This window comes from Puntigrus tetrazona, chromosome 17 (genome assembly GCF_018831695.1).
Source record: "Puntigrus tetrazona isolate hp1 chromosome 17, ASM1883169v1, whole genome shotgun sequence".
Classification (NCBI taxonomy): Eukaryota; Metazoa; Chordata; class Actinopteri; order Cypriniformes; family Cyprinidae; genus Puntigrus; species Puntigrus tetrazona.
Genome location: NC_056715.1, coordinates 5,484,477 through 5,507,854, shown reverse-complemented (window position 1 = coordinate 5,507,854; position 23,378 = coordinate 5,484,477). Strand labels below are relative to the sequence as shown.

General features: G+C 35.7%; 1 protein-coding gene across 2 annotated transcripts in view; it reads left to right on the top strand.

Annotated features, from left to right (window-relative positions):
• Positions 1–23,378, top strand: part of adck1 (aarF domain containing kinase 1) — a 101,222-nt gene that overhangs the window by 74,286 nt on the left and 3,558 nt on the right. Inside the window, exons 8-10 of one of the 2 annotated variants that reach the window (XM_043263299.1) lie at positions 2,053–2,202; positions 3,490–3,687; positions 21,903–22,096. In XM_043263299.1, coding sequence (XP_043119234.1) covers positions 2,053–2,202; positions 3,490–3,687; positions 21,903–22,096 — 542 coding nt within the window. Of the gene's footprint in view, positions 1–2,052; positions 2,203–3,447; positions 3,688–21,902; positions 22,097–23,378 lie in introns of both variants that reach the window. The other variant, XM_043263298.1, reaches the window with a different exon arrangement.

Below are 23,378 nucleotides of genomic sequence, written 5' to 3'. Positions count from 1 at the left end.
GTATGGGTTAATCTGTTGATTAAGAAGGTTAGGGATAGGGATAGTTTAACCAAAAATGAAAATTCTCATTTTACTCAACCTCAATTTGTTCCAAACCTGAGGCTACTATTAACAGTTAATGGTAGCTATCGAGTTCCAAAAAAATACTATGCAGCTCAATGGCTACCGTCAGCTAGATAGTTACCAGAATATCCTTTACTTTGTTCTATACGAGAAAGAAAGTGATACAGGTTTGGAAATACAGAATGGTGAGTAAATGATCACAATTTAAACTTTTGGGTGAATTATCCTTTAATAATATATATATATATATATATATATATATATATATATATATATATATATATATATATATATATATATATATATACACACACACATACACACACACACACACACACACACACACACGCACACATTTATTTATTCTAGGGATAATTCATTCAAAAGTTTAATTTAGTCACCCTTCTCTTGTTCCAAACCTGTATGACTTTCTTTCTTTTTCCTATAGAAACAGTTAAACAGTTTTAGATTAAAACATATATTTATATTAAACTGATTTTATTTTTGCAACTTTTTAATTCATTAATGATCTGCAGTCTGTTCTGATATGCCACCAGTCTTGACTTCGACTGCCTGTCCTCATAAGAGCCTCTTGGTCATTCATACGGCTCCAAACAGCAGCTCTGGTGTCTGAGTCACACCACACTGTCATTGTTTTGCATTTTGGATGACATAATGGATTTAGATCACCGCTTTTTTTTTTTTGTGAGCTACACAATCATGAAAAGCAATTTGCGATAAATCACAACAATTCACGGGAGCTTCATAAACTACCAGCCATGTGCTTGCATCAAATACGCGTTTGTTCGTCTGGGCACGATCAGCATGTATCGTGCCACAGAATATACACCATCTCACAACAACAAAAAAAAAGCCTTACGCCTCACCTCACTTCTCCTAGATTTCAAAAAGCTACATTTGCATTTCCAGTTCTTGCAAGGCGGCAAATACATTTTTGCTATCCTGTAATTACTGTATGAAAATAAATGAAAAACTAAACAATCAAGCTAAGCAATTAATTCATTTCAATTATTGGGGTAAACTGTAAGTGGACACCAGCCAGGGGAGTATGAATAGATGCTTGATTTATTCTTTGTGCTACAGACTGACATTTCCTCATCCTACTTCACATTGGCTCTCTGCATTATAACACAGCTGAGGGGAGATGCTTATCGCAACTTATCTTCAAAGAGCAAGAGTGGGTGGAATAATTGCATCGGGGGGTTGTTTTATAATAAATACTTTCTCATCTGTTGGGGCTCTGGTCTCTTCGGGAAAACGTTTTACGTAATCTTAAATGGACTCCTTTATTTGTGTGCATAGAAGTGAACATGTACCTTTACGCTGTATGTTGTATTTCTGCCATTTCTTAATATTGTGTTGTATAATTATGTTGATCATTTGGATTGCTTTTATCCATATGTAGTGCTATGTACTCCTTTTTTTTTTTTAAATCTAAGGAATTGAAGCTATCCTGACTCTATACAAAAAAATACAAACATTCTAGATATGAAGATATGAGCATTATATAGCAGTGCTTATTTTTAATGTGCTTGAAGTGCACTAAATATATTAATATATTAAACAATACAAATATTTCTTATTACTTAGAATTAATATTTTATACATCAAATAATATATATATATATATATATATATATATATATATATATATATATTTAAATCATGTTTAAATATTTAATTATATTATCTAAGTTAGTGTGCATTTTTATAATAAAATGTTTTGAAATTTTTCTGTAAATCAAATATAAGTGAGTCATTTGATTTTTTATTTTTTTTTACATCATAATATATTATTAAACGAAACAAAATAGCATTTAAATAAATCTTTGCTTTTAAGACCAGTTGTCACGTGAAGCTGCTATACAGCACGAGTGTCTAAGCTCTCTAACCTTTATCTGTATCTAACCTGCTTTTTATATCTCTATTTCTTTACCTTCCTCTCCTTTCTCCTTCCTTTCTCCTCAGATCTCCAGGAATCTAGGCAAGATATACAGTGAGATGATATTTGTCAACGGATTCGTGCACTGTGATCCTCACCCTGGCAACGTGCTGGTGCGAAAGAACCCTGAAAGCAATAAGACGGAAATTGTGTTACTCGATCACGGCCTGTATCAGGTAAGACATCGGCCGAGACCGCCACAGACTCGACATAGAAGCAAATGCATCACATATTGCACCCCATTATTCACCCGCTGGCTCCCGGGTCATCTGCGCACTCAGGACTGTATGTGCTGCAGCAGACTAAAAGCATTTCATTTAAGTGGCCCTGAAGCTCCAGTGTGTTTTAAGAAGTGCACATTTCCACCTCTCTACTTTATTAAGAGCAAATATGCAAACACACGATACACGCTCTCCTGCAGTTCACTGAACTCGTGTATTCCCAGAAGATGCTGCGGCTCTAAATAAATCCATGGAGATAATGTGATAAATACGGTAAAGCTGTTCTAGCAATGACATTTGGTTACTTTCTTTGTCCAAAATGCTAATTCATGACATGTCATGGTAAGTTCGCTGAAAGCCATGGGTTGTGTCTGCGCTGATTAATTGGAGTGGCAAAATGGTGTAGTCCTAGTAGTGTTCCAGTGAATTCTGTTTGTCTCAATGAGGGATTTGCTGGCCTTTAATTTAACCCGAAGCAGTTAATGAGGCCCACAAGATTTCATATTAGCAACTATCAAGTAATCTCATCTGTCTTTCTGTAATGCTAACATTCTGAAACACAAGCTTCCATTTACTCATCCGCCAAAGACTTTAATAATTTGGATTATTAGTCTATGGTGACGTTTGGTGAACATTTATAAGCACACTAAGAAAGATTTTTCAGTAGGAAATTTTACGTTTATTCAGCAAGGAAGAATTGAATTGATCAAAACGGACAGTAAGAACTGTTATTAGCAATAATTACAGCAACAATGTTAATAAATGCTTTTTTTTTAAACTTTCTATGACTCAAAGATTGCTAAAAAAAGTATTTTTTTCCAGATATGTCAAGCACTCCTATAAAAATAATTTAAAGAAATTATTCCTGAGCAAAAGGTCACCATATTAGAATGACTTTTGGGGGATTATGACAGCTGTAAATATTAAAACAGAAAATAGCCATTTTAAATTATAATGATATTTCACAATTTTGACTATATTTTTGATCAACTAAATGTATAGCTATTTACTAAAAGCCTTTTTAAAGAGTGTAGACATAATATTGCTCTGTTTGTTTGAACATCCAGACTAGATTGATTTAGTTATTTTAGCTTAAAAAAATATATACAAAGTTTTTTGACTTTTTTTGACTGAGAACATTCATCCGTTTTATGGTTTTGATGGTGACTGACACTCTTTTATTTTTATGCATTCGTTCAGATGCTACAAACACAAACAGATCAAGTTGTGTCTCTGTCCAAGGTGCTGAACCAGGACTTCAGGCTGAACTACTGCAGACTTTGGCAGAGTTTGATAAAGGGAGACTTGAAAGGCATCGAGCGTTACAGCCGGCGTCTGGGCGCAGGGGATCTCTATCCTCTGTTTGCTTGTGTCCTCACGGCCCGCTCCTGGACGTCAGTAAACGCTGGCATCAGCCAGACACCTGTCACTCAGTCTGAGGTAATCTATGAGCTTAACTGATACCATTTATTTTGCATGTATGAGGGTATTTTGACCAGTTATGCAACTAACATTACAAAAAAAGCGAAATATATTCATCAGTACTTTTGTTTTCCTATCAATAAATATATATTTCCGTAGATCAAGATACATTTACTTGAGATGTAAATGTGAAACGAAGCCCTGAAAAATGTTACAAATTGATATGTGCTTAAATATGCTTAAAATGAACAAATATTTTTGTTCTTGTTTTAATCCTAAAGTTACTTCATTTAATCGGTTAAATGAAAAAAAGAGTTGTTGTCTTAAAGGAATAGTTCACCCAAAAATTACCCCATAATTACTTTGAGTTCCAGCTTCTTGGCATGGTCCGGGTCAGTTATTTACTTTATAATTTTAAAACTAGAAATATGTTTGTTACAAAAAAACATAGATCTGCTTCAAAGGACATGTGATAACCCCTTGAAGGCGTATAGGTTAGTTTTTATGTTACAGCATCTATACTTGCGTATATATCTGATTTACGGAGCTTTAAAATAATTGCCACTATCCACCCGCATTACCAAGCGTGGAAGAGCCAGAATAATTTTTTTTTAAAACTCCTGACTGTGTTCGTCTTCATCAACTATTCCTTTAAGCTTTTCAAGCAAACGTATCTAGATATTTGCACTGGGAAAAAGAATGGGGATGAACATCACTTTTTTGCAGTGTGATCTTGAAGGTACAGTAAAAGTTATTTCTCTATTTTAGTGGTTGGGCAAATGTTTTTCTTAAAATTAATTAAAATGTACTGTATATTGGTTGCAAGGTATAACTTCAAAGTACTCCTAATACAACTTTATAGACATTTACATTTAGAGATCTTAATGGCTTTCGTTTGATTATTGCATTTTCTTAATTCTGTCTTAAAAACTGGTCTATACCAGGGAGTGGTCAAAACATAAGACACCCCTCCTTCTGCAGGCAGTGCTGAAAAAGCATTAGAGATGTGAAAACTGCTGTTTAATTGTTAGTGGTGGCAAAGGGCCACAATAACACCTGTTAACCACATTTCTGAACAAGGTTCACCTGTCCTCTCATTAAAACTGCATAACTAACTGTCCAGGTGGCTGGCCTGGTGGACCCGTGGCCAGAGGAGTGCTGTTGGATTGGTGTGATGGTGGTAGAGGGTTTCTGAAGGCCAGGCCTGGCCGGAGCTGGCCTCTGTGGGGGACGTTTGGCCATCTGGAGGGTGTCAGGGACATTTATTTATACTTTTATTGCATAACCTTTTATGGGACGTAAAACTGAGTTTGGGCTTTACAAGCATATTATATCAGAGCATCCGATCCGTCTTCACTAGCACACTATTTCACATTATATCCCATTAATATTGGCCTAATATATAAGAAATAATTGTATGTTAAGCTTTCAGCATTATTGAACTGAAAAGTATTTAGTATTAGTATAAAAGACACAATTTAAGCTTTGGGTTTTTTTTTTCATATAGACATACATATACATTTATAATAATATTTTAATGGTTTTGTTAGTTGACTGTGCATATCAAGGTTTAAACAGCATATAAATAATAAATAACTTTTTCTTTCTATAGTACTGTAATGTGAATAAAATCTAATTTCTTAGTGTAAATGCTGTAGTTTACTAAATAACACTAAGCCGTTTTAATTGTATTTATTAACATACATTTTTACATTATCTAAAGTTGAGTTTTTTAAATGTTATTATATAGAAAAAAATAATAGTAAAAATAAAAATATATGGAATAAAAATGGAATAATAATAACAAAAATATATATATATATATATATATATATATATGTGTGTGTGTGTGTGTATATATATATATATATATATATATATATATATATATATATATATATATATATATATATATATATATATATATATATATTCTGAATACATTCGTAAAGCAGGGTTTATTCAACCAAACCAAACAGGATGCAGTACCAGCGTTTGACTCCGTCAGATATACACAATTATTAGTTGATTTGCTGCTCGCTTGTTTTCAGATCCCCATCAGTTTCAGGAGCGTTCCACTTAGGCCTATTTAGTCAGTCATCTCAGTGTGCGGCATTTGAGTGCACTTTCCTGCAGGTGGCTTTTCTTTGTATATTAATTACCCAGAAGCCTTTGCGAGGATAATTATGGCCCGGTCCATGGCCACTCGTGTTGGGTGTGCTTTTTTAGCGGGGTGTAGTACCTCTTCCATCTCTCTACCCCTATGAAAGTGTCTGATTCTCCACTCCGTGCAAAAGTCTCAGCAGCCATCACTCCCCCCGCAACATCATCAAATTACCAGGATGTTTTGAAGTAGTCTGGTCTGCCATAATTACAGGCAGTTATAAAGGCGGATTTCACATGTACAGCTGTGGCATTTGCAGAAAGGGAGGCTGTCTCATCTGCATAAGAATGGAGAGATAAGAACATATTGTATTGCCAGCACAGAATAATAGGAGTTAAAAACTACAACAACAGAGCTTCATCCTTTATGTTCCAGAAGATAAGACAAAGAATTCATGTGTTCGAGTCTGTATGTAGAAGAATGCAAAGGTTTTATTGATAATTCAGACTCACCACCATTTGTCAAGTAGATGATATTTAGTATTTCATGTAAAAATTAACTGTACAGTGCTATTCAAAAGTCTGGGATCAGTAAGAATTTTTTTTTTTATTCGTATATAAATAATTGAAATTTACTATTTCAATTAAATGCTGTTCTTTTAAACCGTCTATTCAAGCGGCACAGTGCTAATATTTTCTTGAATGATAAATTGAACTATTGAGCACCAATTCAGAATATTAGAATGATTTCCTAATGATGTAAATGCTGATTTCAGCTTTGTCATCTCAGAAATAAATGACATGTTAAAATATTTTCAAATATAAAACTTATTTTGAATTGTAATAATACTTCACAATATTTATATATTTTTTTGTATTTGTGAATAGATTATAATATATTAATAAATTATTTAAAAAAAGTCTTAGACCTCCAACCTTTAAATTGTAGCGTAGTTATTAATTTGTCAGAATCTTTCATCCAAAACATTTTTTTATACATTTTCCATGAGAACCCCAACCAACCATTATAAAAGTTGTGTGGAAAGTTGTTGGAATGTCAATTTAGTACTTTTAATATTTCTGACATGTGCCATCTTAATTAGATCTGCAGTACTAGATGCTGGACTGTATTTCCCAGCATGCATCAACGCATGAATAAATCCTGCAGATTTACTAATTCAGTGTTTAGTGTTTTTGCACTGGTGTTGTTCATTTTGAGTTAGGTGTCATGTGGTGACAACATAGCATGCATTTCTTCTCTTAATCATGCGTTTTTTGAGCGTTAACATTGTTTTGGAAAGTAACCGGTCTAAAGCAATGCTCGAGAACATATTTGTGGTAGTGGTTTATTGAGTCTTGGAGAGCTGTCTGCATGGCTCACCTCACAGGTCAGAGTGAGCAGATGCAAACACACTCGCCTCGTCTGACCCCACGCTCTGTTTCCATCCTGCTTCTCCACTGCTTCCACTGGGTTATTTACAAATCGAGTGGGCCTTTGGTAATATCTTATGTCTTCGTGTTGTGTAAACGGGGCATCTTTTCTCAAAGGTTTTCACTATTACTGTATGCAGTATAGTTAAACCTAAAAGATTGAGGACGTTTATTGACACCAAGATGAAAATTGAGTCTATTCTGTGCAGTGCATTTGCATTTAATATAGACGTTTGCTAATTTGCTTCCTTTGTCAATTTTTGCAGTCTTTATCTTACATTTTCTAATTTAGTAGATGAGGTTAAAATAGTCTGTGACGATCTATTGTATAGGATGAATCATGCTTGACTTCAAGCTCTCGCGGCGTCACTGGCCCACACACTTTTTAAAAAGTTGTATTTGTGCCATTATTTTACTTTTGCTGTCGTCCTAACTCATTACCAGTTGTTTAGAGGAAATATGTACCCAGGTGTTCATATTAATAATTTGTTCACGCACACTTATAATAGATTAGATTATATTGAACTACGCTCTTAAAAATAAAGGTTATTTATTGCCATTTATGGTTTAATGAGCTATCTTCAATGGAAGCTTTCATTCACTTTCATTATGCATTTAGTCAGAGGTTTTGATATGGTTTCCTATGCGATGGTGTTACCCAATCATAACAGTGGCTGATTTCTGAGAAGTCTTAAAGATATCATGCTCTTTAAAAACAGCCTGTTTCTGAGAAAAGTTCAGAATGGAGGTTGAAAATAATAACATATTAAAAGAAATTTATATTATGACCCTTTTACCCTATTGGCAGTTTATTAATACTTGTAAAGCACACATTATGCATGACCATATTTCTGAATCATCCCTAATTCTACAAAATGCCTAAAATGTACAACTACCTTACAGTAAGTTAAGCAGTAAGTTAGGAGGTTATTGATACAGGTGGGTGTTGACGGGGAGAATTGGACCTTACACGTAAGAGAAAAATTCTAGTTTGCTTCAAGATTATGTTTTTAGTTTATACGAACAGTATGTACTTTCCAGACAGGAGAATGTAATCTTTTTTTCATTCTTTACTGAGAGTCTTTCACTTATACTGCAGAGCTGGACAGTAAGTCAGTATGCTGGTTAAGTTTAGAGTTATTAGAGTAAACAAAACAAAACAAGCCGCCTTCGATTTCTAGCAGCAGTTGTTTCTGTGAGACAGAAGGAACTGTATTAGGACCGAGTTACTTTACATTTTAGCCTAGAATTCTTGTTATGAGCACTTGTACTGATTTTGATCGACGGGAACGTGACATGTCGTGCACTCCACAAATGTCTAAAAATGCTAAGAATGTAAGAGACTAAAGAAATTGTAGTCTTACATTATTCGACCCTATTTAATTTCTTGCTTCAGATATTTGCAGTTATCATCTATTGCAGAGTTCTTATTGTGCAGTTGTTGCGTCTGAGACGTTGCGCGTTGTGTTTATTGATCGAATGAGTAGAACATAACCTTTTCTTTTCTTAGGAAGAGATTCAATAATATATGGTTGTGTGCGCACACTTATTTTGTTATACCTGTAGCAGTATTTCTGAAAATGAAACATACAAGGAAGCATTTTAAGATGTAATTTGCGTCAACCAGAGGTGATTCTTTTACTTTTTTAAATAGAATCGGGTTGGTAAAATGGGTCGGTGAGAGGTTATTCAGCTAAGCAAAGTTTTATAATCAGATTTGATAAAACTAATGTGTTGCTTTTGCATACCTATTGAAGTCTGAAAGCTTTAATATAATTCATTGACACATTTTTCATTTTTGGATCGATTATTCCAGTTGTAGAGGTGTAACTTAATTAACGGTGAAAGTCAATGAGAAATCCTGGTATAAGTGCATATGTTTGCGTGTAAGCTGGTGTTTGTTTAAGTAACAGTGCTTTGAGCTCTCTCATAGTGTGATGGAGATCACAGGTGCCCTCCTGACCGTCTGAAGGGCTCTCAGTATCTAAACACTCTGTGTCCAGTGCGGTGCGTTTCCTATTCACAGCCAGCCTGCTTTGTACAGGACTATCAATATTAATGCAGTCGTCTCTACAGAAACCAGCGGTAGCATCAGAGAAGCTCCTCTCTGTCATTCTAACACTGAATAGAGATGCACTTGCATTTAATCTCCAATCAGCATTCAGCTTTACACATGGTCATTAAATGCTGAAATAATACGAATACCCTAGGAATATATTCCGCTTAAGAATCCAGCTTTTTGTCAGTTAATCAAATTCATTGCTTTTAATGCATGCAAGCAGTTTGCGTGTGTTGTGTATGACCTTTTTATTTATTACAATTCTTTATTTAGCTATAGTTCAGTTTGACAAATTAGATTTGGTGTGCATGTTTTAAAAAATTTATAATATTCTTATTTTCTATGTATTATTAATACATTTATTGTTGCTATTACTGTTAGTTTTATGTATCGACAGATTTTTAATTTTGTAAATAAGTGTTTACATAGTCACAGTTTATTTTTGACAGTTCATTGTTAAGCGTTTAAGTGTAAGTCTTCAGATTGAAATTCATTCAAATATGTCAAGACCTTCGTGTATATAACCACGATATTAGATCAGTATCAGAAACCACTACTTCTGTTGTTCAGCTTTGTTGTTTCCCTCTCGACAGCAATAATCATTCCAACAGTCCATATGAAAAGAAAGCGCGCACACATACACACACACACACACACACACACAAAACTCAACTGGAGATACAGGTTTCTGTATTTGAAGTGCAGTAAAGGCAAAACCACTCAAACATTTTGATAAACACACACCATTAGTGTTGCAAGTGAAGTGGAGTGCTGGTCAATATGGGCCTGCCCCCTCATTAGAGAACACGCACTCCTCATCTGCCAGACCTCCACAGATAAAAGGCTTCTCGCTTTCTCTCTTTCTCTCCATCAGCCTCTCGTAGGTCTGCCTCAGCAATTACCTGCTACCCAGCACTGCCACTGCCCACAGAAACCACAGCCCTATTAACTACACACTTCTTTATTTCAGCGTGTTATACCTACAGTATGCTGTTACGCATTCGCCGCTCTTTATTTGACTTCCTGTACTGGAAGTCCTCGTTTTTAATATGTACCTTTTAGCTTTTGTACCTTAGCGTACTACTGCTCCAGTGTTACCTTTATATATATATTTTTTTGGAGATTGAATATATGGTGGTTTCATATACTGTGTACAGTGGTGTATATATATATATATATATATATATATATATATATATATATATATATTGTGACCATATACTAGAAACCACTCATAAGTGTCCATTTTTTAAAATTAAAATTTATATAATATATATTTATGTTTATAATTTGAAAGCTGAAAAAATAAGCTTTTCAGTATTGTATGATTCCGTGGTTTCCATTCATTGTTTGGATAGGACAACATTTGGAATCTGGAATCTGAGTGTGTAAAAAAAAATAAAAATCTAAATATTGAGAAAAGTTCCTTTAAAGTTGCCTGAATTAAGTTTTGATATATTTATGATAGGAAAAGTACAAAATATCTTCTTGGAACAGGATCTACTTACTTAATATCCTAATATTTTTTAGCATAAAAGAAAAATATATAATGTTGAGCCATATAATGCATTGTTTTCTATTGCTACAAATATACCTGTGCTACTTATGACTGGTTTTGTGCTCCAGTGTCACAATTATAAGTGTAATTAATTTCTTTACTGGTTTTATTTATTTACTTATGTATTTTTCCATTTCTAAACACAGGATCATATATTAACATTTAACTTATCAGAATCTATACAAACTTAAATAAATGTGGAGGTGCTAGAACTGATGCAAAAGTGCAGAGATTCAGCTAGACCATGCCTGACATCACATGCTGAAACTATACTTTAACCGCTGTTACCTAAAAAAGTCAGTATCATGTATCATGTTCATATGACACCAACATGCATTTTTCTATGTCATTCTTTTCATATTTTTTTTACTTGTTGTGGTCTAATTACATGCCTGATTAGACAGAACATAATCATATTTGGGACCGCAGCCAAACTAGAGTTTCTCTCAGGGATGGCAGAACGACTTGGCTACAAAATATGCTCTAAATCCTAATCTTGCAATCCACCGAACGGAACTGTATTCCATTTTGTTTGTTTTGCCGTGAAACTGGAACAAACATCAAGAACATTAGTGCTGAAATTGAAATGAATGCAATTTACATTCATTGTGCTGGTAAAATGCTCGCTTTGTGGATGAATTGAGAGCTGCAATCATTTCTGGAGAATGACAGCGAGGAGGGGGCGAAGAGGCGGCAGGGATTGGGAGGAAGTGAGAGCTAGAGACATAACCTGTCTGAAGATCATAGATATGGGCTGAATAGAGCCATAGGAAGAGGGATGATTGAGAGGGAGCGAAGGAGTTAACAAAAAAAAGGTTAAAGCCAAGGTAGATCCACAGAAAGACAGTTACTATACCCCACTAAAACATCAAGATCTTTTAAACCTAGACAATCGATACCATCCAAAATACCAGAGTGGAAGGACTTTTTTATATAGATGCTTTGTCTGTACGTAAACATGAAGCTTATCGTTTTTGATGTAGTCGGAATGACCTACGGTTTTGCTTAGTGAGGTGAAACAAAGAAAATCTCCTTTGAATCGATCTCCTCCGGCGGATGGAGAGAAGCCTCCTCTGCAAACTCCTCCGTCTCCAGAGGTTTCTCCTCAGCCCTAATCAAAGTTTTTTGTTGGCTTTGGGTCCGTTATCTGAAATTGGGTTTATGCTAAAATGGAAAAGTAACTACTGAGCTTTGAACCAGAGAATGCTAAGTGAAAACAAAGACCCAGAGGGCATCTGGAGAAGTGAATGTGAGTGTGCTACCTGTCTGCTTGGCATTACACTGCTTGTTTGTCTGCAAAACTCTAAAGGAAGTTTATTTTTATCATATACTTTTTAAAATAAAAATATATTATATAATAATAATAATGGTAATATTAACATCAGCACTTTTCTAATATCCAAGACACAAATTGGATTCTATCCATTTTGTTATTTTTTGTGTGGCAGTCATTTTGTAGAATGAGCTATGAGTTCTACAGTATGTGATGGAAAATGTGTCTGACAAAGCTGACCCTTTCAGATGTTTCTGAGAACATGGAATTGAACATAATAGCTTTGCCCTTTAAACTTCTCAGAAACGATATGACTGCCTAAATGCAAGTTCCTAGAGCACTGCATTGTTCATCCAGCATGTGCTAAAGTCTTTGTCTTTTCTGACATTCTTTTTCCATCTTTAAATTGATTATTTTGTCTGACTGTTTTTCAGCCCTTGACGGCAAAGAAAAGCACATTTTTTAAAAAATGCTATTTCCTTGAAATCTGAAGGTTTTAGTGTGTGACTGATTCTATAGAGCTCAGGAATTTGGAGGGTTAGGGCAATGAGCTTTTCACATGCATTAGTGCCAATCAAAAGAATTGTTAAAATTATTAATAAACTGTAATTTGTTGAAAAGCAATGTTTTAAATGATGAACTAAAATGGTGTGTGTGTATAAAATATATATATATATATATATATATATATATATATATATATATATATATATATATATATATATATATATATATATATATATGATAACACTTTAGAATAGTTAACATTTGTTAACTACTAACCAATTTTTTCCTCATGTATAATGGAAACAAAAACTTTTTATGTTTCATCTGACAGCATGACAGCTAATATGTATTAGTTAAAATCGGCCTCTGTTTTGGTTTGCGAAACCCGCTTACTGTCAATTTACCAATCTTTTTTTTTTTTTTTTTGAATCCCGGGTTGCCAGTTGGCAGAAAACAGAACGCATTTCATTTCAGTAATGGAAGCTGGAAAATGAAAGGGGTAAGAGCAGGAATCTGGCAACCTGCGTGTGTGTCAATCTGAGTAGGAGGGTCCGGGTGGAAAAAAAAACGTCTCCAATATTTTTGAATTTAGGACTGCAGTACCTAGTTCAACCACTCTGTGTCAATCCTACATGCAGCACCTTTAATGTAAAAATGTCAATGAAGATAAATTTCTCTCATGTTATTTGTATGTTAAGTTTATTTGTATGTTTTGTTAGATAGTTACAGAGTTTTAAGTTTTTACATTTTTTTTTTAACACTAATGGCTTTTTACCCCCTGCTAAGAATACTCAGTTTGAGTCCTTAAAGGCCTAAATGTGAGTAATGAATTGGGGTAGCAGGATGAATAGCCTCCCTCCTGTGTAATTGCCTTTGTGTTTTTCCCAGGGGGGAGCTTTTTTGGCTGTTCGTAGCGCTGTCCTCCCTGATCAGCCCCGTGTCTCACAATGTCCGCCCCGCAGCGGCTTACAGTATATGGTTGAGAAAGAGACTGTTTGACCTGTCTGCTATATAAACCTATATATCTAGGTCTCCCGTGGTCAGCTGGTTTTATCTGTCCGTCAGAGAAGAGCAGATTCAGAGTTAACAGAAGGGTGAGTTTTAAAAGTCTATCCCTACATGGCTTCACACCTGTCAGTCTCACCTTTTTTCCCACTTTAGAGAAAGAGCGGGGAAAATAACAAAACAAACAAATAAAAAAACCTGAGTGTGCTTGTTCCAGTCTGGGCCTCTGTTTCTGAAGTACCCTTCAGTACCTAATGTTGAGCCTCAGGCTTTGTGACAGGGGCACACACTCAGCTAAAAGAAAGAACTTAAGCTCTCCACTGAGTGGCTCTGGCCTTTTTATTTGGCGGACAGCTGTAGAAAGTTGGGTTGTCCTGGTGCGGCTTACTGTCAGAAAGCTGAGTTCTAAATAGTCCTCCGTCCAGCGAGCTTGCATTTAAGCAGTTAAATCAATTTGTGATGTGTAAAGAATTTAATAGTTACTGTCCCAACCTCCCTTCATGTACGTGGCCTCATAAGTCTTGACTACTACTAACCCCGCCAACGTTATTAACAACCGCAGCTCTCGTAAACATACATTAAATGCACCGCGCTTGCTTGCGTACGTTCTCAGCGGATGAGTAATGACGTGACATTTTAATTCCGTTTACAGTGGATGTTTCTTCTTTGGTCTGTGCAGTCGGATGGTCACAGTAAAATCGACTCATAACCCAGACATTTTCCATAGCTATTCTAGGTATTAATGCTTGAAAGGTCTCAGGCATATTGTCTCAATGTGGAACAAATTCACTTCAAGGTTTGTTGGTTTAGCCTCAAGTTAGCTTTTGTTTTGATATTCTTTTTCAAAAAGCCAACAGTGTCTGTTTGCACTTATCAGCATTTGGCCAAAAGAAACCAGTGTCACATTTGCCAAGTCAGCTTGGTATTTATTGTACCTCTAGGCCATTGCTTTCACCTCGTCTCTCTTCAAACTTTCAAGTAATTTCATATTTTTTCAATCCTGTGAAGCATTTAGACACAACTGCTACTTGGAGGTAATTAAAAATGTTTCGTCCAGTTTGTAGTATACAGTCGCCCCAGTGTTTACGTAGTTTTGCATTTAGAAATGTCAGTAAAGGGTTAGTTCAACCCAAAATGAAAATTCTGTCATTAGTCACCCTCATGTTGTTCCAAACCCATAAGACCTTTGTTTTTCTTCGGAATACAAATGAAAATATTTTTGAGGAAATCTGACCCTCCATAGACAGCAACGCAACTGAAATGTTTCCAGCTCCAGAAACAGTAGTGAAATGTCACATTAGTAGCTCAACTTCAGTTTTGCGACGCTACGAGAGAACTTTTCTTTTTTGCACAAAGAAAACAAAAGCAATATCGCTTGCTCAACCATTCTTCTCCCCCAAGTTACGTCTTCTGACATTTCAGAGAGTATCATGCATGCACGCGCTTTCCCTTAGGTATAAAAAACATTTTACTATTATGTTAATGCACACGCTTTCCTCCCAAATGTAAACAATGCTGATTACATCAAATACGATCTTAAGTCATCTCAAAAATGCTGGAAGATGTAAATCAGGGGATAAGAATGGTTGAGTAAATTGTTATTTCAGTTTTATTTGGTCTCCAGTTTTATCAAAAATCTTAATTTGTGTTCCGAAGATGAAAAAAGGTCTTACGGGTCTGCAATGGAATGAGGTTGAGTAATTAATCACAGAATTTTCATTTTAGATTGAACTAACCCTTTAGGCATTTACATTTTTAATTGTACTATGCATTTCATGTTTTGTTTAGTTTTTTTTGTTTTTGTGGCACATTTACAGTTTGGGTGCTATGATGAATTTAGTTGATGTAAGTGCATAGTGTGTTACACATTTACAAACTTTTCCAAAGTGTTCAATTTTTTTATATTTGTTTTATTATTATTTTTTAATTTTCATATTTAATGCTTTCAAAGGTCATTTATTTCTCTTTTAAATATCGACGCAAATTCTGAGTAACTAGTAATCCTATTGCAATATTTTGGAAACACTGATAGAAATTTCATAGTTTTAAAATATTTCTGTGCGTGTTTCTTGCTTATTTGAGTCACATATTGGTTTTTACTGAGATCAGAAGGAGGCTTCCCCTACGTTTCTCCAAATCTCCCAATGGCCCTCCATTCGCTTGATCAGATTGACCCATTTCCTCAGTGCCTTGATACAGAAAGCTGCAGAGCTGAGAGCACTAAGCGGTTAATCCTTTTATGTAGTGATTTTGACTCCTCACGGGGATGAAATGGAATGTGTATTTGAAGCACTCGTGAATATGCAGAAGGACGGTGGCATTGTTATTTTAACGTCCTCTCCCTTATTTCCTCCTAGGGCAAGCTGTGAATTTTTCTTCATTAAGTATTCGACTGAGGGCTGACTATCAATCTCAATGCTCCTGAATGCTGACTGATTTCCGTTGGCCGGTTAGTTATGTGCAGTCCTAGGCCTTCTCTGGCTGTTCACCAAGATCCCCAGAGGGACGGCCGCTAGGACATGACCATATTCTCAACTTCTGCTTGTACCGAGCAGGCAGATAGAGAGAGGCATGGCTAATCAGGACTGTCTCTCTCTGCAGCTCTCTGAGCTGGTAGCATGACACAGTCGGCCTGTCTCTGATTTTGTCCAATTCACGTCCGCACAGAGCGATTGACCCTTTTATGCAGCGCACCGCGTCCACCCAAGAGTCATCAGGGGACAATGGCGCATGAACGGAGCAGCGGGGTGACTTACCTCATGATTACCCCTCGTCTTTAAAGTGGAGAGATGCCTTGTAGTTGAACTTTGAAGTGCTGACTAACTTCAAAAGGAGAAGGCGAAAGCAGAGAGATGGGGCCTGGCTGCTGAAAGGCAGAATGCGTCATCGGGCATGTAAAAAAAAAAAAAAAAAAAGCGGAGAATAATAATAATGCTCACCGTAACACTGAGTTACTCTCCAAGTAAATGAAACTAATAAAGTAAAAAAAAAACTGCAGAAAGGCCTGAATATTACGCTTTATATCAAACTTTTTTTTTGGTCACTTACTGATTTTGGAATTTGCTAAATTATTGTGAACCTTCACACATAACAGAATTACCAGGCTTCTCACTGCCATGAAAACTTAGAAATATGGGGGGGGGGAATTCCAGGCCTGAAAAAGTTGCTTTTGTATATAGTAAAAATCACTTGTTATAGATAAATAGGTGTGTGTGTGTGTGTGTGTGTGTGTGTGTGTGTGTGTGTGTGTTTTAAATAAGTAAAAACAGTTGAAAGAATAGAAAATGAATAGAATAGAGTCTCATTATCATTTTTGTTAATTCTTTAATATAGATATATACATATATATGTGTGTTTGTGTGTGTACGTAGAATGTAAAAAAAAAAAAAACGTCACAGTTCATAGAAAACTCTAGGGTATGAGCTTTACATTCTTCCAAAAAATGAGGGGTGGCAATCTCTTAGTGGGTTTTTAATCCGAACAGACTCAGTCCAGAGATTGGCAGCATTAAAAAAGGCCCATAGTGAATCTTGGACTATAACCAACTATGCCACACCACAGGAAACAAAGCAGTGAGCCTGTCAACTTAGTCTTTCTTTAAAGAGAATGTCTGCACATGGATGATGCGCATGTGTCACTGTCTTATTGTTGCCGCAAGTGGTGGGATATATATGCAGAGAGATGTGGGGGCATATGGGCTGGATGTTGGAGCGGTAGCTCGAGGTCATAGACCCAAGTGTTCAGTGTCCTATTTTAATCCGAACCCCTCACTTCTGCTCGCTGCTGCTGCCGGCGCCTGTAAATCCCACCCAAGCGATAGCAAACTTAAATCCACTTAATTTAGCACCTAATCCCCCCCTCCTCCGACGAAATTTTAGAGATTGAGATTTAAGGATTAGCAGATAAATGGACAGGAAAATGGAGCTTGCACATGTTTTTCAAGCTCAAGTCATAGCATAGCAATCAGTTATTAAAATACTGTTGCTGCTGGAGTGCACTCGGATGACGGGACTTTTTATCCTGCCGAGGAACTAAAGTCAATTTTGGGAACTCTCTTTTGGGAATTTGTCTTTGCATTGACTTCCCTTTTATAACCGAACATGTGATTATGACACCCTGACCTTTGATGCTTACTTTAGGTGATTGCCAATGTGTGACGAAAATCCTTTCAGATGTTCTGACCAATGGCTGAGTGTCTAGGCTGTGGTTGTACATTTCATCACTCGTTTTGATTTTCTAGAAAAGGATTTAACCTTTACGTCAGGCTTCTGTCTGAACTTAATCCAAATATTGAGTCACGTGACTTAATATAAAAATGCTCAAGTTACTTTGTGAAAGAGGCTACATTATACTCTTTTATAGCTGTTTTTCCTTGATATCCATTTAATACATTAGTTTCTTATATGCCCAAAGTAGTCTCTGTTTGCATGACCAGTTTATATTATCTGTTTAATGTTCATAGACTCTTTTGGAACAGTTCTTTTGGTGATTGAAAACCATAAAGTGCAGCTAATATAGTCCAAATGGTTCCCAAATGAAAAAAAACGAATCAAAAACTATTCCAAGTGTATTCCAATTCTTGAACAAGTGACTCTTATGAATTACTTCTTCTTAGTGAATCAAAAACATACAGTGTGACCAAAACATATATTCTGGGTAAATTTAAATTAAAACTTGTAGTCATACAGCTCTTTGTGCGTTTTATAGGTCTTATAAATCTATTATAGATTAATGCTTTTGCAAAGAAATTTTTAATTGCTGTAAGGTTTGTGATTGTTAATTTTTTATTCCAGTTTATTCCAAATCCTGAACACTTATGAATCTGTTCTTTTTAGTCAATCAAAACCATTACGTTTTGGAATAATAGGAGAAAAATAAGCTTATAAGAATTATTTCTGAAAGATCACATGGCACTAAAGACTGTAATGATGCTGAAAACTTATTTTGACCATTTCAATATTATTTTTTTCAATAATAATGGATAAAATATTTTTCAATAATAAAGGAAAATTGTTAAGTCATAATAATTATAAAATGTTATATTATTACAACATTTTTTAAAATAAATGCTGTCTATTATTTAATACTGAATTTTGATAATATATACATATTTTTTATTGTGTTATCATGGTTTTAATGTGTTTTGTTGTGTTGGTTAGCTGTATGTATTTATATAAAGTAGTTATTGCCATTTATTAGATTCCCTTAATATTGTTTCAATAGCATCAATACGAATTTAGCAAAAATTATGTATTTATTACTAAAATACCTTTATTCAGCTAAAAGGTATTACATTTTTAAATTGAATGTTGATTTCCATTCCTCATTGGCTCATATATAAATACGGGCAGTCATGTGTTAATGTGTTCATGGCTCAGAATGACTTGGTTTTCAGCTTTGAATCTATAAGTGGTCTGGATGGATTTTACATATTATCTTTCCTTGAATATGTCTAGATTATTTAGTTTCTCTGGGTCTGTTTTCTCATCTTGCTGGTACACATATTGTATGGCCACTGCCTCTATTATTCCAGAGACATGAGTTTGGCATTGAAGCCGCTCTACACCTGTCCTGGCTGTTGCAGCAGCTTGTTGTGGGCCCTGGGCTGCTGGGGGTCTTCATGGGTCTCTGCAGGCCCCAGACTTGTCTCTTGGCTCCTGGCCCTCTCAGGATAGATTAGCCCTGGGGTAAAATAGAGCCAGACACAACCAGGTCGATGCCAACTTGGGAGCCATGCCCATGTGATATAATCAGAGGCTGCTTCCATGAACAATTGGATCTTAATATAACACATTATTATTGTTTCTTGGTAGTATGATCTAATTTTGAATAACATTGAGAGTTTTGCACTCTGGTAGTTGGTCCCTGATTCTTTTGAGTACGTGTACACTGTGTGAAGTGGGGTTATTTGAGGACAGGGCAGAGGGTGTCTGAAATGCTCAGCCGAACCCACCTACTGTCACATTCACCTCGGCAGCTCTTCACACCACAGCCCAGCACAGCCGAGAGCGGAAAACACTTCACTGCCTTCACAGCCCATATGTAGTGTTAACCTATCATTTCGGTTTATAGAGACTTTAAACATGTTTCAAAAGAACATTATTTGGAACAACCATGAGTTCTTGTGGGCCATTTAGTTACTAGTCTAGATATTTAACCACTATGCTGCTGATTCATAAGACACGTACACATTTAAAATTAAAGTGGGACATTATTGGAATTTGTATCAGTGGGACTTATATTAAAATAAAGCACATTTTTCATCGTGGGGTACATCGGAATCAGAATGTAATCATACGACTTGTCACTTTGTGGTACTGTGGGCTTGTGCGTTGCACAGACTAAATTAAGTTTAATTGCCTTAATCGAGGTTTGTGATTGTTAATTGTGAGCTGTGATTTTAATCACTTGGTCTGCTGGACAGTGGAATTAATAGCTGTTAATGCAAATTGCCAATGTTGTCAAACCTCACCTGAACTATAGTCCACATACTTTCATAACAGTAAGCACTTTTTGCCTGTACTGTCAGCATGTTGAGTTGTCAATAATAATTTTTTTTTTTTTTTTTTTTTGACACTTGTTGTGTAGCGTGTGCCATTATATGTGTGTGTGTATATATATATATATATATATATATATATATATATATATATATATATATATATATATATATATATGTGTGTGTGTGTGTGTGTGTGTGTGTATGTATGTATATATATATATATACACACTCACACACACACTGTCAAATGTAAAATATTTTGCGATTTTATTACATTTCACTGAAGCGATCAAATACAGTGAAAACAGCTGTTTTTTTAGCAGTCATTAATCCAGTATTCAGTGTCGTGTAGAAATCAGTATAATATATATATATATATATATATATATATATATATATATATATATATATATATATATATATATATATGTGTGTGTGTGTGTGTGTGTGTGTGTGTGTGTGTGTGTGTGTGTGAAATAAATGAAAAATGAAATAGTGTAGAAAGTAAATTACAGCATACAGCTTAGTCAGAGACTGCACAGGTATAAAGATCTGCTTACAGCTTGGACTTGAATGTGGCTATTGTTGACATCTTGTGGAATCTTATTTTTTCCAGTCAGGCAGGGGAGGAAGGGAGGTCTTCATGCCTGATTACTAATAAAAATTTGCCGGGAGTATCAACTCAGGGGGCTGATGTTGCTGAAGTGACAGAGCCAAAATAGCTAATCTTCACAGTCGCAGTTTCAAGCACTTAGTTTCTCAGTTGTCTGTGAAATAAGCTACTCCATTTCCCTGCACCCTGATCTCTCTCACACACATACACACAAACACACACTCTTCCCTGCACTTTGCCCCCTAATATTTTATTAACTTTTTTTTAGTTGGACGTGCCTTTTAAAAAAGCGAGGCTAGAGATAATCTCTCATGTAGTCCAATTAAAAGACTAGCCTCAAAATTAAATTCTCTCATTATTTATTTAAATGTCATTATAAACCAGTATGAATGACTTTTATCAAAGCACATTTTTTAAGAATATACTGATCATTCTGTTTAATATGTAAGGAATAATTGATGATGGGCTGCTTCGCGTCTTGACCGTGTCACATTTACATTACGTTTACATTTATAGAAGATGCTTTAATCCAAAGCGACAAAGTAGAAACAATCAGATCATCAACAAAGCAACAATATACAAGTTCTGTGACAAGTGTCAGCGCACATAGCAGGGATTCTTTTAATAAAAAAATATTTTTAAATAAATAAGACTGAATAGAATAGAATAGGTAAGTGCTAAAATTACCTTGGGTGTATATTATTGTGTCCACACCTCAAGACATTGATTAGATGATATATTTCAAGGTGGCTTTTATTAAATAATAGGATTATTTCTTCTGCATCTCATCCAACTCCTCCGCTATTAATTCCAAAACGTCATTTTAGACCTAGTAACACAGGCTTTAACTGTTGATAGCAGACTAATACTGCATAATAAAACATAATTTTTTGGCTAAACATGGACATGAGCTGTGGGTTTTTATCATATCGACTATTAAATGAATTTGTTTGGCCAGCGTCATTGTTGGTTTGGTTTATATTGCTGAGAAAGCATTTGGCGAAGCGATATGGAAACCGAATGCAGTCAAAGAGTATGTTTGCCGTGCGGTTCATTCAAAATAATTGCACATCTTAGAATGTTCGTCAGCCAATCAGATTCAAGCATTCAACGGCCCCGTAGTATAAGTTTACAATAACATAGTGTAACCTTCTAACAGCGCTGTTTTGTTTCACCTCCCAGGACGTGGAGATCCGAACGAATGCAGCGCTGTACCTCCCTCAGATCAGCGAGCTGCTGAACCGGGTTCCCCGACAGATGCTGCTGCTTCTGAAAACCAACGACCTGCTGAGAGGCATCGAGACTATCCTGCAGACCAGAGCCAGCTCCAGCTCCTTCATCAATATGTCCCGCTGCTGTACTCGTGCCATTGCCAGGTAAGACATCAGCGACAGCAAAGTGGTTGCCATTTCATTTCTCAAGATAAGATAGATAGTCTTTTAGATAGAGAGACAGATAGATAGATTAACCCAGATTACCTAATTACAGTGATTTCTGAAGGACCATGTAGCACTAAAACGCTGTAATGATGCTGAAAACTTTTGACATCTTAAACATCTGGTTATTAAATCTTATTAATAATATTAATTATAAAATGCCATAATAATTGTGTGTACCACTTCCTGAATCTGAGAAATGTTTTAAAAAATTATTTTAACAAAATCATAGGAATCTCTACAAAATGCATGCTGTTGTGTATTTAGTACTGATCTGAATAATTTTTGAGACATAAAAGAATTAAATTAAAGTAAATGTTTTTCTCAAATACACGTTGGCCACAATTATTGGCACCCCTAGACATTCTTTTGAGTAAAATAGTATATTTAGTATAGTCTCTGAAGTATATTCTCAATTATGCTCACAAGAGCACTCCAGGGATTATGAACGTGAAATTATCCAGCCATGGCATCCTGTATATATATATATATATATATATATATTAATGGTGTTAAATGATTAATAAAGTTTTTGTTAACATAATAAATATATGTTTACTGTGTATGTTAATTATGTATATATGTAGACATGCAAATACATCCCTTTCTTTTAAGTCTCTTCTCTACAATAGTAAGGTTCTGCCTTATTCTGTGCCCCGTCACTGCCATATTCTGTGCCATAGTCACAAGGTTAAAGTTTCGGCAGCCGAACGAACCGGTTCCCACACATTAGGAGTGCGTCTGCTCTTAAACACCTCATTCTCTGTTCAGTGGGCTCTCATTGGCTCATCTCTGCGTGTCTGCTGTGGAGCTCAAGTCCCTGATGTCATCTCAGTGCTCAAAGACAGTGTCATCTCTCTCACACCAGTAACTCACAGACACTATCCCACGCGCCGCAGGAACTCTCGTTCGTTTAAGCAGACTCGGTGGGATCTCGCAGAGCATTTAAATGCACTCAGACACACAGCCCCTCAGTCCAACCTCCCCCTCCCTGAAATGAATGCCACTATATTGTACTACATTGTACTTTCCACAGCAGTGAGCAGTGATCATATTGATTTATTCTCACCATTCTAATGAAGAACACGATGATTGGAGGAGAAAATCGTTGGGATTTGAAGGAGGGCTCCTGACAGTTGTCAGCGCAGAGACGCTCACGTCTGCTCGTAAAGGATTTCAGCGCGATACAGAAAGAAAGAAGCACCCAGACATGAAACTCAAT